The sequence below is a fragment of the Centruroides vittatus genome, unplaced genomic scaffold, assembly GCF_030686945.1.
Source record: "Centruroides vittatus isolate TY-2023 unplaced genomic scaffold, ASM3068694v2 contig_651, whole genome shotgun sequence".
Classification (NCBI taxonomy): Eukaryota; Metazoa; Arthropoda; class Arachnida; order Scorpiones; family Buthidae; genus Centruroides; species Centruroides vittatus.
In genome coordinates, this window is record NW_027122405.1 from 653,897 (window position 1) to 670,841 (window position 16,945).

General features: G+C 28.8%; 1 protein-coding gene across 1 annotated transcript in view; it reads right to left on the minus strand.

Moving 5' to 3' along the window:
• The window catches only part of LOC136979886 (kinetochore protein NDC80 homolog), a 74,883-nt gene that overhangs the window by 26,048 nt on the left and 31,890 nt on the right, over positions 1–16,945 (minus strand). Inside the window, exons 9-11 of the mRNA XM_067275911.1 lie at positions 12,258–12,402; positions 6,976–7,181; positions 1,022–1,258 (exon numbers count right to left, since the gene is read on the minus strand). Coding sequence (XP_067132012.1) covers positions 1,022–1,258; positions 6,976–7,181; positions 12,258–12,402 — 588 coding nt within the window. The remainder of the gene's footprint in view (positions 1–1,021; positions 1,259–6,975; positions 7,182–12,257; positions 12,403–16,945) is intronic.

Consider the following 16,945-nt stretch of genomic DNA (forward strand, 5'->3'; position numbering starts at 1 on the left):
TTGACTTCATGCATTCCTTGTCAACATTATAACTCTAGAATGAGTTGTCCAATCTTGATGAAATTTTCTAGGACAACTCATCATCACTCAAGGATAAACTGATTAAAATTTCAACTGTCAAAACGGATCCATACTGAAGAAAACGCGATCTTTGTTTTGACCCCTATCTCCAGTTCTACAAAAATAAATCATTTCTGAAAGTTGAAATTTCAGTCAGTTCATCCTTGAGTGATGATGAGTCATCCTAGAAAATTTCATCAAGATTGGACAACTCATTCTAGAATTATAATGTTGACAAGGAATGCATGAAGTCAAGTATTAGTTGTCATTTCGTTCCGACAAATATTATTATAATGTTCATCAAGTGATCTACCCACAAATAAAAATGTTTGTTGCTTAAACACTATGTAGTGTAATAAATTCGAACACATGGTTATAAGTCATTAGTTTAGAACAGAAATAATTTTTGTTCATTAAATCTGAAGTCCATTAAATTGAGGGTATACTGTAGCTATACAATTACAAAATAAAATATCAAATCAGATATATAATTACATATTCAATTTGTTACATAAAAAAAAAAATTGATATATTGCATTCATTTTCCTTTTATAACAGAATTTAATGAAACAAGTTCTAAGAAGTTATCTAACCAAAATGTATTTTTGATATTGAAGTACTAAATGATTTAAATTTATTATATTTCTTGTATTATACATTACAACTAAGTGCACTACAGTTCAACTGCATTTAGACATATTACAAAATAATCTGTATGAAAATTATTATTACATTTGTCCGACTTGGACGTAAATTATTAATAGGACTGTTAAACAGTCCTATTAATAATTTACGTCCAAGTTGACAAATACAATAAGAATTGAAATAAGAACAAGGCAATAATAATTATTGTATGAGAATTACATTATTATATCTTATATGATAAAATCATAAAAATAATTATTTTTATAATTGAAATAAATAAAAAATAAATAAACCTTTTAAAGTATTAAAAACTTACTTCTTTTTTCAAATTTTGTTGTTCTAACCATAAATTTTCATTCTTAACTGTTATATTTTTTATCCTTGTTTCACTGTCAAGTAATTTTGGATTGATATTTTCAATCCAAACATTATATTGCAGTGAATTAGCAGAAGGATTAAATTCAAATTCTGGAAGTTCCACTCTGTAATGAGTTTTTACTTCCATTCTGAACTGTTGAAATACTTTGTTAAATTCAGAACATTTATTTTGGACCTAAATATAAATAAAATATATAATTATATATACATATGCTCATTTTTTTTATCATTCATTATTACATAAGTAACATGTTTTAAATTTTATAAACCTTGAACTCATATTTTTAAATTGACATTAATAATATGACAAAAATTAACAATTTAACTATATTAATCGAAATATCGTTTATGAAGTAGCTGATAGTACCAGTTCTGGCCAGAAAATCAAATTTAACTTAAAAATATAATCACAAATGAAACAAACTTTTATTGTTAACTGTGTGAACAGTTAACAATAAAAGTTTGTTTCATTGGACAGATTTGAATATGTGGTGATTATATTTTTAAGTTAAATTTGTTTTCTGGCCAGAACTGGTACATCTACCCTATTAATCGAAATATCGTTTTTGAAGTAGCTGAAAAGTTTGTTATTGTTATTGTGTATTTTTAAATGCATCTGTATCTAGTTTCTTATATTTTGTATAAACACTGCATATTTTTATATTTAAAAATTAAAAATTTTTAAACAAATTTAAATTTGAAATAAATTTATATTAAAACCAACTTCTCATACAATCCCTGGAAAGGATAAATCAACACACTAAAAACCTTTTTTATATCCCAGTATGAATAGCTTTAAATAAAAACTAATGTTTTCAACTAAAAACCTGGTCTTTGTCAGGCTATTGACCAGTATAAAATTGGAACAACGTGTTTAAAATTATTTTGAATTCCAAATTATTTAAAAATTGGAAACTAATTTTCGCCGTATATGCTACTGAAGTGATAAAAATATTGTTACATCCTGACAAATAAATAATACAATGTATTTGCTGGTGTAGAAACGTTAGCAACATGCTAGTGTTGTTTACGCTTTTTCTCATAGCACCACCTCCACGCATACAAAATATTGGCAGCATCTTTTGCATTAATACAGTTGCTGGCCAGGACAGCTTTGTATATTTCCAATGCTTCAAGGTTGCAAAGGTATTGAACCTGATCTGACATTTTTACCAATTTGGCTGTAGGAGGTTGGCTTGTATTTCAGGGTCTGTGGCTTGGCAGCTAGGACAGTGGTATTTCTTTGGTTGGCGATATCTTACCCATTGTCCTGTATTCTTTTGCTTAGTGAGCGCTTTGTGGAACCAATATATACTAGATCTTGCTGGAATCTGTGGTCTCTGAGAGGAACCATATAGACACCAGGTGCTCGACTTTCCTCTGTTCTGTCTTTGTCATTACGTAACAGTCCATATATTGTGTTAGATCTCTTATATGTGATCTTTGTGCCTTTATGGTTAGCAATTTCTTTATAAATGGAACTTAGGTGTTGGTTGTATTGCACCACTGTGCATGATGGTTGCTACTACGATTATGGGTGTCTACCTGTGTGCTATGTGTGTGGCGTGCCGTTAGCAGTTTGGCGTACCTGTGCGATAAATTATGTACAGTGTTTCGCCCATGCCCGTGCTTTACCGCTATGTTTTCAATGCACTTTAATTCTGCCACAATATCCTCCCATCTAGTGTGGTGTGTGTACACCCTTCTAGTTAGCGCATGGATTTATGACAAAGTTAAGACAACAGATGTTGCATGCATTACTGTCTTTGATTTTGTCTCCCTATACCCATTGATTAAAGTACAACCATGCTTCTGTGCACTCAGGAATCTGTTACTAAGCTGCAGAGCGGCAGATGCGCATTATATTAGAGCTAATGCACCTCTTATGCTATACCTCATTCTTTCGCTTCAACAACTCTATGTATTTACAAAAACAGGGTGTACCTATGGGCAGCCCCATCTCGGGGGACTTGTGTGAATTAGTTGTTCGACAATTGGAGCAAAAGGTCTTACCTCTATTCCTACCGACATCCTAGTTTATAAAAAGTGGGTAGATGACTTCTGCATTCTTTGGAAGACTGAGCCCAACGTAAATGATTTCATGGAATACATGAACAACAACACATATGGCCTTACTGTCGAACTGGAGCAGAAGAGTGACACAAATGCACATTTCCTAGATGTCAACTTTTGTCTTGATGCAGACAGATTGCAAACCAGCATACATTACAAACCTTGCTACATACCAGTATTTATTCCATCAAACTCTGCAGACCCTTTTTCTTACAAGATCTCTGCATTCCGTTCGCTAACTAGAAGGGTGTACACACACCACACTAGATGGGAGGATATTGTGGCAGAATTAAAGTGCATTGAAAACATAGCGGTAAAGCACGGGCATGGGCGAAACACGGTACATAATTTATCGCGCAGGTACGCCAACCTACTAACGGCATGCCACACACATAGCACACAGGTAGACACCCATAATCGTAGTAGCAACCATCATGTACAGTGGTGCAATACAACCAACACCTAAGTTCCATTTATAAAGAAATTGCTAACCATAAAGGCACAAAGATCACATATAAGAGATCTAACACCATATATGGACTGTTATGTAATGACAAAGACAGAACAGAGGAAAGTCGAGCACCTGGTGTCTATATGGTTCCTCTCAGAGACCACAGATTCCAGCAAGATCTAGTATATATTGGTTCCACAAAGCGCTCACTAAGCAAAAGAATACAGGACAATGTGTATGATATCGCTAACCAAAGGAATACCACTGTCCTAGCTGCCTATGCCACAGACCCTGAAATACAAGCCGACCTCCATAGAGCCAAATTGGTAAAAATGTCAGATCAGATTCAACACCTTTGCAACCTTGAAGCGTTGGAAATATACAAAGCCTGCCTGGCCAGCAACTGTATTAATGCGAAAGATTCCGCCAATATTTGTATGCGTGGAGGTGGTGCTATGAGAAAAAGCGTAAACAACACTAGCATGTTGCTAACGTTTCTACACCAGCAAATACATTGTATTATTTATTTGTCAGGATGTAACAATATTTTTATCACTTCAGTAGCATGTACGGCAGAAAATTAGTTTCCAATTTTTAAATAATTTGGAATTCAAAATAATTTTAAACACGTTGTTCCAATTTTTTACTGGTCAATAGCCTGACAAAGACCAAGTTTTTGGTTGAAAACATTAGTTTTTATTTAAAGGTATTCGTACTGGGATATAAAAAAGGTTTTTAGTGTGTTAAATTTATATTAATATTGAAGATTTTTTGTAGCTTTATTACATAAATAATATAACTAGATTATGCACTGTATCCATATTTAATTTAGAATTAAAAAAACAAACTTCAATCCAACATGAAATTATTACAAATTAACATTTTTGACTGATTGATGGATCATCACCAGTTTTGAACTAAAGAAAAAAATATATATATATATATTTTTCAGTTTAAACCCGATAACAGCTTATTGAAGCAGTTGAAAATGTCAATTTGTAATAGTTTCTTGCTAGATGAAAGTTTGTCGTCTTTATTTGGACTCATCCAGTTTCAGTCTATCTACACAAATCACACATTGTAAATACTACCACAAAGTACGTACATTGACATTATTAATGGAGCTACAATATTTAATCAATGAGAAAGAGAAAAAATGATTTTAAAGATGAATTATGTAAAAAGACTTTATGTTATGTTATGAATCATCTATGACTTTAACTATTATACCAAAGTCTTTCAATTATTTTGTACCTTCTCTTTTCAGATAGAAAATGTGAAAAAAAAAAATCTTTAACCTTAGAATTAAAATTCTAAAATCATCATATTCTTCAAACAAGATTTATCAAATTGAAACTGCATGCTTCTACTTATAATAAAATAATACAGTAGAATCTTGTTTTAACAGATTGCTCAGAATGTCAAAAATCTGTTATATCACAAACAACAGATTTCTTGCACTCCCAGGAAAATATCTGTTACTAAAAAATTTTTTTGTTTTTTAAACCTTCTATGTAAAAAAAACATCTGTATTGAAATTATTCAATCTCTTGAAATTTCTATCCTTCATTTTATATAAACATGTATATCACAAGATCGCACATTATGCTGTAACAAAGCAGACAGAGACTGTATACATTATAAGCCAAAAAGTAACAAAGTACATATGATCATTAGCACTTCACAATGTATTAAAAAAAACTCATCCATCTTGGTTTGCTTTGATGATGCTGTGATGACAAGACGTTTCTGGGCTTCTTTTGGTGACATCATCAGTACAAAATGTTACTGTTATACAAGCATGATTTCAAGGTATGATATTCCCAAACATGTGTCTGCAAGAAAGGTGTAGCAAACCTTTGTTGCACACAGTGTGCATATCTGGAAGTGTTAAGCCAGTAGTAGTTTTCCTCCACTAATCAACATGTTACAGGAAAGCACTAATGTGCAACTACAATGTTAACAGTAAGAACTGTGATAATTATGCATATAGTTTGCACAGCATGCAATTATCCAGAAACATCCAATTATTAAAGATTAAAAAATTACAATGTTTACCAAAGATGGAGCTAGAAAAATCCATTATCAAAGTTATGGTAAAATTACACTGATTTGGTGGAACCTGGAGAAAAAATCTCTTATTCCGCAATCTGTTAAAATGAGATTCTGCTGTACTTATAGAAATAGATTTTGAAAATATAAATAACTGGGGATAATTGTCATACATATGCCTATTTATGTTAATTTCACAAAATTCACAATAAGAATTGTTTTGCTCAGTTTTTGTTTGTTTTTTACCAAAAATTGTAAAAAATTTTTAGTGGAAATTATTATATATTTTTATTATATTTGTTAAAAGGAATGCAATGCATCTCTTGTCTGATACAGTGTAAACCTATATTTATTATTTTCTGTAATCTTTTACCCTGTTGAATTCCCTTCCTTTCCTTTCATTTCAGCCAATATTTAGTTCTTGACCTGGTTGTAGTGAAAGTTGTTATAATCATGTAGAATTAGAAATAGTTATAATCCTTAAATGTCAGTCACTTGTATGTGCATGCATGTGTGTAAATCTGTCTTTCAAGAAAATTGAAAAACTCAAATACACTAATACAAAGTTAGTTCAATCTTTGGCCAAACACCAAACAATAACATTAAAGCTAGAGTTATATTTTTTGATGTGTTCTTCAGCTAAGATAAATCTTGAAGAAATAATTATAAAAAAAATTTTTTTATAATCTGTCTATTGAATTTGTATTTTTGTAGTGATGATATCCTATCACTTACCCAAGCTAATAATTTAAAAATAAAATAAAATAGCTTAAACAGAAAATTAATTTATCAGGATCTATATCCTGATTAAGATCTTTACATCATAGTTAGAAACCTATACAAAAGGAGTTAAAATAATAGGAATGTTTCTGATAGCATTGACTATCATAATAATAATCAACTAAATTATTAATTACAACGAAAGAAATAAAAATCCATATAAAATTGGTATATTACTCTGTAAACTGCCATCATTAAATAGTCAGTGCATTATAATATGTTTAGCATATTATTCTTATACATTTGGCATAATTAATTATAAAAGTAGCTAAAATAAAGGAAGACTTCTCAAAATATAGTCCACATATATGAACACTATTGTGCAATAGCTGTACTGTTAAAATTTTTCCTTTAATATTTCATTAAGTTTAGAAAAATGTAAATACCAAAACTTTATATCTTTTTTAATAAATAAACAAACTTTTAATTAAGTGAAGATATAGAATGAATTTTAAAAAAATAATATATAACATAACAAATTGAAAATTAAACAAACATTGAAATATTCTAAATAACAAAAATATAATATTTTTTACTTTTTGAATTTGACTAGCTGTTGTCATTTCTTCTTCCCAAAGTGCTTTTTTGGCTTTTTCCATAAGAACTTTATTTTCGTCAATCTTATTAATTAAATAAGATTTCTGAACATTAACATATTCAACACTCTGAGTACTTATTTCTTGATCATTAAATATTTTCTCCAAATTTGAAACTTCAGGTTTCAATTCATCATGTTCTAACTCTATCATAATAAAAAAATAAATATTGCAAAATATGAAAAAAATAATAATAACAACAACAATATACCAAAAAACAATATTAATCAAAACACAAACAGATTAAATCTAAATGATGCAAAATAAGGAAAAAAATATTTAAAATAAGTTAGGCAAAAATGTCTTGTAGAGAATGAATATTTGGAAAGTATAAAAAATTTTTGCTGAAAATTTATTTAAAATTGTCAGCAAAAACTATTAAATTTTAAGTATATATATAATACTTAAAGAAAAGTTTATTCTAAACTTATAAAATTTGTTTTTTGACAAAATTGATAATATATTAAACGAGCAATTATTTTATTGTGACATTTTCACAATGCTGGGCTGCAATTTTTAATCATATATTTAATTTATAATATACTTTCTCCATCTCAAATTAGTAGTTTCTTGCCCCTATACATCATACTTTTACTGTCAACAATAGAGTCGTGCTTTCAGGGAAGATTTTTTAATTGAAATAACGTGACTTCTGGTGCAATCTAGAAGTTCGTATATAGCTAATCAGGGCCTCCTGCCCAAGCTTTCCATATCTGATCTCAATTTTCATCTAACTAACTCCATTATTGAGATTAAGGATAAGGAAATTTATAAGTCTACAATTTTTTCAAATTGCAGCCCAAAAATTTTCATTTTTATGTAAGAAAGTTACATTTATTGTAAATAAGCTGTAATATTTTTATATGTAGTAGACAAATTTGTATATATTTATGTTGGCTTAACAAAGTTCTTCAAATTACATGCATATATAAATAGTAAAATTTTGTTATAAAAAACTCTGTCATACAGTATAAATACACACATAGATAAACCATAAAAAGAACTTTCATCAAAAATTATAGTTTAATTTAAAAAGTATTAGTCACACATTCATAGACTTTATTTATCATTAATCTGTTGTTAAAATAACAGTACAAAATAATTTCAATTAAACACAGAAATCTTCAATAATTTATGAAATTAGTTCTATTTAATAGTTTGAGAAAACTGAAATATAAAAATAAGTTGTAAATAAACCAGAATTCATTTTTAAAAAATCTCAATAATTTAATATTTGAAATTATCATTTAGTTTAATAACTATAAATTATTAAACGGAATTTTAATATATAATTTAGATAGATATCAGATATTCTCAAATACAAAAATTTGATGGCCAGATGGTCAAGCAGTTAGGGTGATAACCTACCACTCTGGGGATCTGGGATCAAATCTGGATGGGTATAAAAGCCCTAGAAGTGGAGATTGTCTGAATACGTTGGGTCCCATCCACAACATTATGGACCTGACTGAACCAATAATGGGCTTTCTAAAAAGGATCTCTTAATAAAGGACTTAAAGAAAATCAACTAGGAGCAAGGACTCAAAGTCCAATCTGCACCATCACTTGATATAGACTATTAGTAACCTTGTCTAGTACATGGCAAATGAACACTCCTTCTATGGTGCTAAGAATCTCTGGGTTAGGCCAGGCTGCTATACAATGATGACTTTGACTATTTACAATGACAATCCTTATCTTCTGAAGTTTGGTTACAGGAGCTGAGAGAATTAACTGGCATATCTTAAGAGCATAATAAGGAGAATAAGCAGAGATAAGAAAAGGAGAAGAAAAAAATTGAACTCAATAGTGAATATGTATTGTACTAGAGGAAACAGATAATGGTAAAACTAGTGGAATAGGTTGTCTTATTCACAAGAAAATGGGAAAAGTCATATTATTGAGTTTGACAGCTCATCAGACAGAGTAGCAAGATTAGTTACCTGATTGTCAAACTGTACAAAATACAGATTATCTAAGTTCATGCACCAACAACTAGCTATTCTAATGAGGATATTGAAGATTTCTATGAGGAAGTAGGAATAATGAAACAGAAAGGAAATCATTATCTTAAGATAATCATAGGTTATTTGAATGCAAGAATTGAAAAAAAACAAGAAACTGTGACCATGGCACTAGATATGAAAGAGAAAGCATACTTGTCAAATTTATAGAGTATAAACAGCTGTATTTTATGAATTCCTTCTTCAAGAAGAAACCACAAAGAAATAGACTTGAAAAAGTGCAAATGGAACTAATAATGAAATCATCTACATCATATCAAACAAGAAATTTGTAATCTATGACTGCAAAGTTTTCAATAACTTCAACACAGGCAGTAATCACAAAATGGTGAGATGCAAATTGCTGTTGAACACAAAAATTAAAAAGACAGCTTATTAAGATCAAAAGGAAGTCCATTAATATGGCAAGTGTGTAGGAACACCAAAATAATTTTCTATTAGAACTACAGAACCACTTTGAAATTTTTAGTAGTACTGAAGACCTATTTACACAATGAGCAGAAAACTAACCTGAACCCTACAAGAAGTTGCTGAAAGAAATAACTGGAGAAACCAAAACAAAAACAGAAAAAACAAGAGAATTGATGAAGAACAGAGAATTCAAGGCAAAAAAAAGTGATCTAAAATCAAAAGTAGAATATGCTGAACTATGTAAAACAGTGAGGAAACACATCACAGAGGACATCAGGAATTTCAATTGTGATCTTGTAACAAATGCACTTGTAAATAACAAAAGTTTGAGAACAACTAAATGAAAACTCTGTATTGAAAAAAAAGGAATTTTTACTCTAAAAAAAAAAAATGGAACTACCAGGAACAGCAAAAAAATTATTTGCATTGTTAAAGATGCTCTACAAATATAATAAGGACAAAGCCCAAAAAGCAAGATAAGTAATGACAGAAGAATAGACAAAACAGAACAAATAACTCAAGGAAATATGAAGTATAGTGCTACAAAATGGATAAAAAAGGAAAAAATCATCTGGAGAAGACAGAATATCAGTTGATCTTATTAAAGAAACTGGTAAATATGAAGAATCTTAGAAGTTCTCTTCACTCAGTGCCTCAAGAAATCTGATGTACCAGAAGACTGAAACAATGGAATCTAATGGTTCTCCTTTCCAAAAAGGGGAAGAGAGAACACATAAAATTACAGATATTTCAGCTTGTCCAATCAATATATATATATATATATATATATAAAAGGTCTTTACTAAAATACTAACAAACAGGCAGGATTCCAAAGTGGATTTACAAAAATAGATCATATTCAAATGATCAGAGAACTCATTGCACAAAGAATATGAATTACCACTTTGTTTTGACTTTGTAGATTTTAAACAAGCTTTTAACTGTTTTTCCATCTGTAGTAGTGAAAGCCTTAGAATCTAATGGTATAGAAAGCATATACATGTGATAAGCCTTTCAAATAAATAATGTACTATGTATGTGTAAAAAGTATATTTGTACTATATATTATAAAAAGAGATTAAAGGCTAATTCAAGTGGGATTGAAGATGAATCTGAAAAACATGAAAGTAACGTTTAATGAATTTACTATGAAAAAGATTATGACAAACAAAATTGAGATTGAAGAAATATAAAATTACGTCTACCTGGGACAAGAAACAACTATGAAAAACAATGTCATGAATGAAATAAACAGAAAAATTAGGGTCAGATGGAGTACATTTGGCAAAAATAGCATAATTCTAAAAAGCAGCCTGCTACTATGCCTAAAAAGTATTCAACCAATGTGTTCTACAAGCACTCACCTATGGAGCAGAAACATAGAGACAAACAAGCAAAACAATATAGAGGCTGCAGACAATACAAAGACATATGGAAAAATGCATGTTGGGCATTACAAGAGAAGACAGAGAGCAAATCACCTGAATAAGAAATCAAACGAATATATAATATTAGAGGATCAAACGTTCAAAATGGCAATAGGCTGGACACATTGCTAAAAGACAAGACAACAGATAAAATACAAATATTCTAGACTAATACCCATGAAGAATCAAACACCCAAGATAAACACTTCAAATGATAAATTTATGTCAGCTATTTTCTTTATGTTGTTACTTCTAGCTGACATAAATTGGAAAACCAAAGTATTGGACAAAGAAAAATAAAAAAGATTAGAGAAGACCTTCATATAGCAATGGATTGACAATGATTAATCATGATAGTAATAATGATATAAAAATAAAAATTTTAAATTTTTTTAATGTTACACACAAAAAAAACTCTCAAATATTTACTTTTAGACAACTATAATACACATATCATCTTTTTGCATGACGGACATGTTCCAAAGAATGCTGCGTAAAAATATACAGTACATACATCCTGCAGAAAAATGCTTAATAGGATCCATAACTTTAATGAAATGAAAAAAAAGCAATTTACAAAAGAAACACAAGCTTATTTTATTCTAACATTATTTATATGTAAATATAGTAAACACAAGGTAGCATAAGAAACAAAATCAACATACAGTATTCTCTGATGTAGATACAGTACTGTACTGTAGAAAAGATAAATGAACTTTTGATTTAGAAATGTGTAATTTTAAAACCAGCCTTTCAACAAAAAGAGTAACTTTTTTAATGACAACACAATTTTAACAAAAAGTTAAATTTAAAAATTTTCAAATAAACTGTGCTTTTTTTATGTGTAAAAGTATTATTGATTGCATAAAAAGAGGATTAGTTTTCTTTTGTCAACCGTGTCATTTCAAAATCACTTAAAAATAGACTGCATAAAAAAATAATATAAATACTTATTTGTCAAAAATAGACTAAATTAATAAAATGTAAAATATTTTTGAATTTTATAGCTAAATCTCTATTATAGCTTTAGAAAAAGAGCTAAGAATAACATAATATATTTAGGATATTTCTGTAATAAATTAATAAATAATTAAATAATTCTGTAATAAATTTTGTATATTTCTGTAATAAATATCCTAAATAAAAATAATCATTAAATATTATTGTTAATTGTCTACTTGGACTTTACTTATTAATAGGACTTTATACCGGTGTTTAAAGATTGTCATTAAATGTTTTTTATGGATAAAAACTGAAATTCAGTAAATTTACTTCTACAAACAATAATTGTAATTTTCATATAAAAAATTCTGTTCCATAATCAAAAAAATTTACACAAAAGTAATTTATTTTTACTTACGTTTTTTTTTTATAATTTGTTCCAATTCTTCTATGTCTTTTTCTTTTTGACTGATATGATCATTCATTTCATCAATGTAATTATTTACAGAAATAATATCAGACTTTGTTCTGTCTCTCAGATTACATAATTCATGCATATTTTCCTTAAAAAATTTAATAAAACACAAATATATAATATCAATAACAACATTTTCAAATTATATCAAGTATAGCCTATACACTGCTCACTCCCTACATCAGATTATATTAGAACAGGCAATTATTTTTAAAACTGAATTATTCAAATGCCAAATAGCTTAACCACAAATTGATTAGTACAAAAAATGTTTCATTCATTTATCAGTATATGATATTTCCTGGAAACTAATAACAGTATTAAATTTTTAGGAGTTGAGATTGATATATCATACAAAATTTCACATCAATCTCCATCTTTATCTATATTATATACAGCACTCTATTATAACAACTTTTAATAATAAAAATTAGAATAGTATTAGTGATTGCATCACATATCATTCATGTGATTGATTATTACAAACTACAGGGTCCAGCAGGAAAACAGGCAATTATAACAAACAGTTATTAGCTTTTAAATATTTTAAACTTAATTTTCATGTAAAAGATTTCAAACAACATAGTTTACCATTTATGTTTTGAAGATGACATCACTCAAGTGATCTTCATTCATGCTCAGGCACTCTTTGCACTTTCAAAGTTTATGATGCATACAGTGGCACAATATGTTCTTGGATATGTTGTTGATTGCAAGATGAATTTTTGTCTTAAGAGTTCCAATATTTTGTGGAGATTTTTCATACGACAAAAATTCATCATGCAATCAATTACATTCTTGAGAATGCTTTATGTATGACAAACTTTGAAAATGTAAAGTGTTTGAGCATGAATGAAGATCACTTGAGTAATGTTACTTTCAAAACATAAATGATAAAATATGTTGTTTGAAATCTTGTACATGAAACTTTGTTTAAAAATATTCAAAAATTAACAACAATCTACTTATAATAACAGACCCTGTACATTACTAATACATATCAAACATATTAAATTAATAAGTTCTGTTTATATAAAGTTATAAAACCCCAATTCAATTTAAAATATACCTGTAAGAAATTTGCTAACTTTACGGAATTCTTTTAGAATACATCAATGCTTCATCTATTAAACCTAGAATGTATTGCTTTTTAATCCAACTTATAATTCAAAATTTGATAAACAGACGCTATTTATTTTTCAGACTTCTTATTCATTTAGTAATATTTTTGTTATATACAATTTCAATATCTTTTGATTTATAGGGGTATTTCAAGTATTCAAGATCTGGTTAGTAATCATAAATATCGAAAGCCAAATCTTAATAAATCACAAATATAATCCACATGTCCACTCATAACTTTCTTTTCTTATATATTTCAACAAGTTAAAAATTAATATCCAAGTGTTGCTAAGTTATAAGAAAATATAGTAGTACAGTAATACCTCAGTTTTTGTTGACTTTGGTTATCGTCTATTTTTTTCATGAAAAACTTGTCTCGGTTTTCATTGATTGCCTCAGATTTCGTCGCCATGCCCAAGTGACTTTGCTGCTAATTTTGCGAAAACAAAGTGCAATCCACACGTTTCCGGCTCAGTGTGGCATTATTTCTCGTTCTGTGAGCATTACCCCACGACGGCCCACCAATGACCAATGTTTCCATTCAATGAACACTGGGAGTTCAGTCGTGGGTTCACCCTTTGCCACAGGGTGATATAGGCTAGAGGCTCATGTCCAACTAGCTTCTACAAGACAAGACATTACCCTGTGCATCTAGCCAAACAATTCCATTGCTTTCCTTTAGATTTGTTTTTTTATATTACTTTCTTATTGCTTTTAGTATTTAACACTACATTAATTCTCTATAAAATGTGTTTTTGGTATGTATTTTGGACTGTCTAGAACATGTAAATTAATTGGATTTGCATTGATTCATATGGAAATAACTGCCTCGGTTTTCGATGATTGTTTTCGGACGAATTATCGATGAAAACCGAGGTATCACTGTAAATCTAAAATCTATATACAACCATCAATTGAAAGAAATTTGAACAAAATTGTAATTTGTATTTGTAATTTTGAATTTTGTAATTTAAAAATCATATTATGAACAAAAACAGAAGTTAATTTTATTTCTGCATTCCCAAATAGCAACAAAATTTTAAAAATATTAATTTTATAATTAGCAAACATTCTCAAAGTATTCTAATTTAACTTTATTTAAAATAAAATTTTAATATTAAAATTCTTTAATCAAAAAATAAAATTTGAAAATTTATGACAATTTTATTCAATGTGCTCACTCACTATAAATAACATAATGCATCTACTGTAGGATTAAAAACATAACTGAAACAATAATGGATTAGTGTAAAATGACCTATATTATTGATGCATGTATGTGTGTATATATAAGATTAACAAACAAATTATGATGTAAAATCTGTTCAGTTTCCATTACATTTTTCTACATTAATGAGATAATCTGAAAAAGTCAAACTAGCTGTTAAATGCTCTTACTCATTATATCATGATCTATGTTTACTAATCACTTTATTTAATACCAGAATGTATTTCTATCAAATGAATGATCATCTAATGTAGCAGACCAACTAAAAAAAAAAAAAGCATTTTTCAAAGTTTATTGTTATTGCTACATTTTTATAAAGTATATTTTTATATATGTCTCACCATATGCAACAAATATGTTCCAAGACCTCTACATAAGTGAAAATTCATATAAATTAGTGAACTCCATTAATTATTAAGTATTTCTTATACTAACATACTTATCACAATTTTTTTTAATATAAATAAAACAAATAAACCCTATATTAACAATAAATAGCATGATACTTAATTCATAAAACAACTTCAAAAATTTTTGAAAGTAGATTTTTTTCTTTTCTCATCTAAAATTTTAACTTTTTGCTCTCCGTGACTTCTCTTCGGTTTATCAGTGCTACTAGATCACAGTTTGAAATCATATTTGAAAAATAATTAGCATACATGAAACTAAGAGAAGCACTGATATCACACGACAATGTCACAAACAAAAACTCAGGACAAAGACTGTATGTGCCATATTAATTCTTTCCCAGAGCAAGATGCTGCAAAACCTCATGCACCTTAAAAAATGTCATAAATTTAGCAGACAATTAAGAAATTTTATTTTATGTATTATTTCCCCCCAGTCTCTGCAGCATAAACTTTAAACTGCATGTGATGAGTCCACAATATGGCAAGGTCCTACTGTATTATTATTTTTAGGCTAATATGCTACTATTAATAATAAGCTTTATGATTTAGCTAAAAGTCAGCATTAAATTGATAACTGTTGCATGGTGAATAAAAATTTCATTCTGATACAGAATTCTATTCTAACTTATATTTCAAAATGGTGAATACAGTATTTCAGGGATGCAGAGTATGTCTGATTGCATATTGTCATTTGTGAGGTTTGGGAAAATTATAGCAGTCCCAGGAAAATTTGTGATATAAAAAATAATACAGCAATAGCTACAAAAGCATTACAATAAAATGTAGTAGTATCTCAGGTAAGCCTATAGACATTAATTGAAGAAATTAGCTAAAATGTAGCAAAACTGTATTTTAAAAGAGAAATTGGAATGTCATTTACTTTTTGATATAATCACTGTGAAGATTGCGGCACTTGTCATATCTGTAGATGAGTTTTGCAATCCCCTTTTCATAGAATGTTGCTGCCAGTGACTTGACATAGGCCTTAACATCTCGAACCTCTGCCCTCCTAGCCACTTTTTCAGTTCAGGAAGAGGTAGACATTTTCACACATTTAAAGTGTGAAGACTTCCATCCAGATTGGAACTTTTAAACACCCAGCATATAGCCCTTATTTAGCACCAAATAACTTCTACCTCTTCCCTGAACTGAAAAAGTGGCTGAGAGGGCAGAGGTTCAAGACTAATGACGATCTTCAAAACAATGTTAAGGTCCATGTCAAGTCACCGGCGGCAACATTCTATGAAAAGGGGATTGCAAGACTCATCCACAGATATGACAAATGCCTCAATCTTCACGGTGATTATATTGAAAAGTAACCATGTTTGTACCTGACTTTCGGTAATAAATTCATTTTGTTATTTACCCTTGTCTTTGTTTTATGGACCATTGGGGGTTGAAAAAAAAACAGCCCTCATATTAATGCCAGAATATATTTTAAAACATTATAAAAATATGGTTGTGTTATAAAAAAATTAATAATAATAAAAAACCAGTCAAAAACTAAAAATATTTATCTGTTACAGAAAGTTGGTGCATTTCTTAAATACTTTTTCAGGAAAAAAAAATTACTTGATCATTATTGTAGTAAAGAAATTTTGCATTTTTGCATGTTGAAAAAACCATTAAATATTGCTCCATGCTAAAAATAGTTATTCATGGCGTTAGTGACTTTTTTTTTAATTTCAAAATGTTTATGTTAATTTACTGATTTAGTGTTGAATGGTAAATTATATGATAAGCCTATTTAATTCTTTTTATGATTTATTTGGAATTTTCCAAATTACAGGGTAATCATTATTAATTCATTTGTAAATTATTTTATTTTGTGTACTAGTGTTAATTTGAAAAATGCTATTATAGTCTATGTT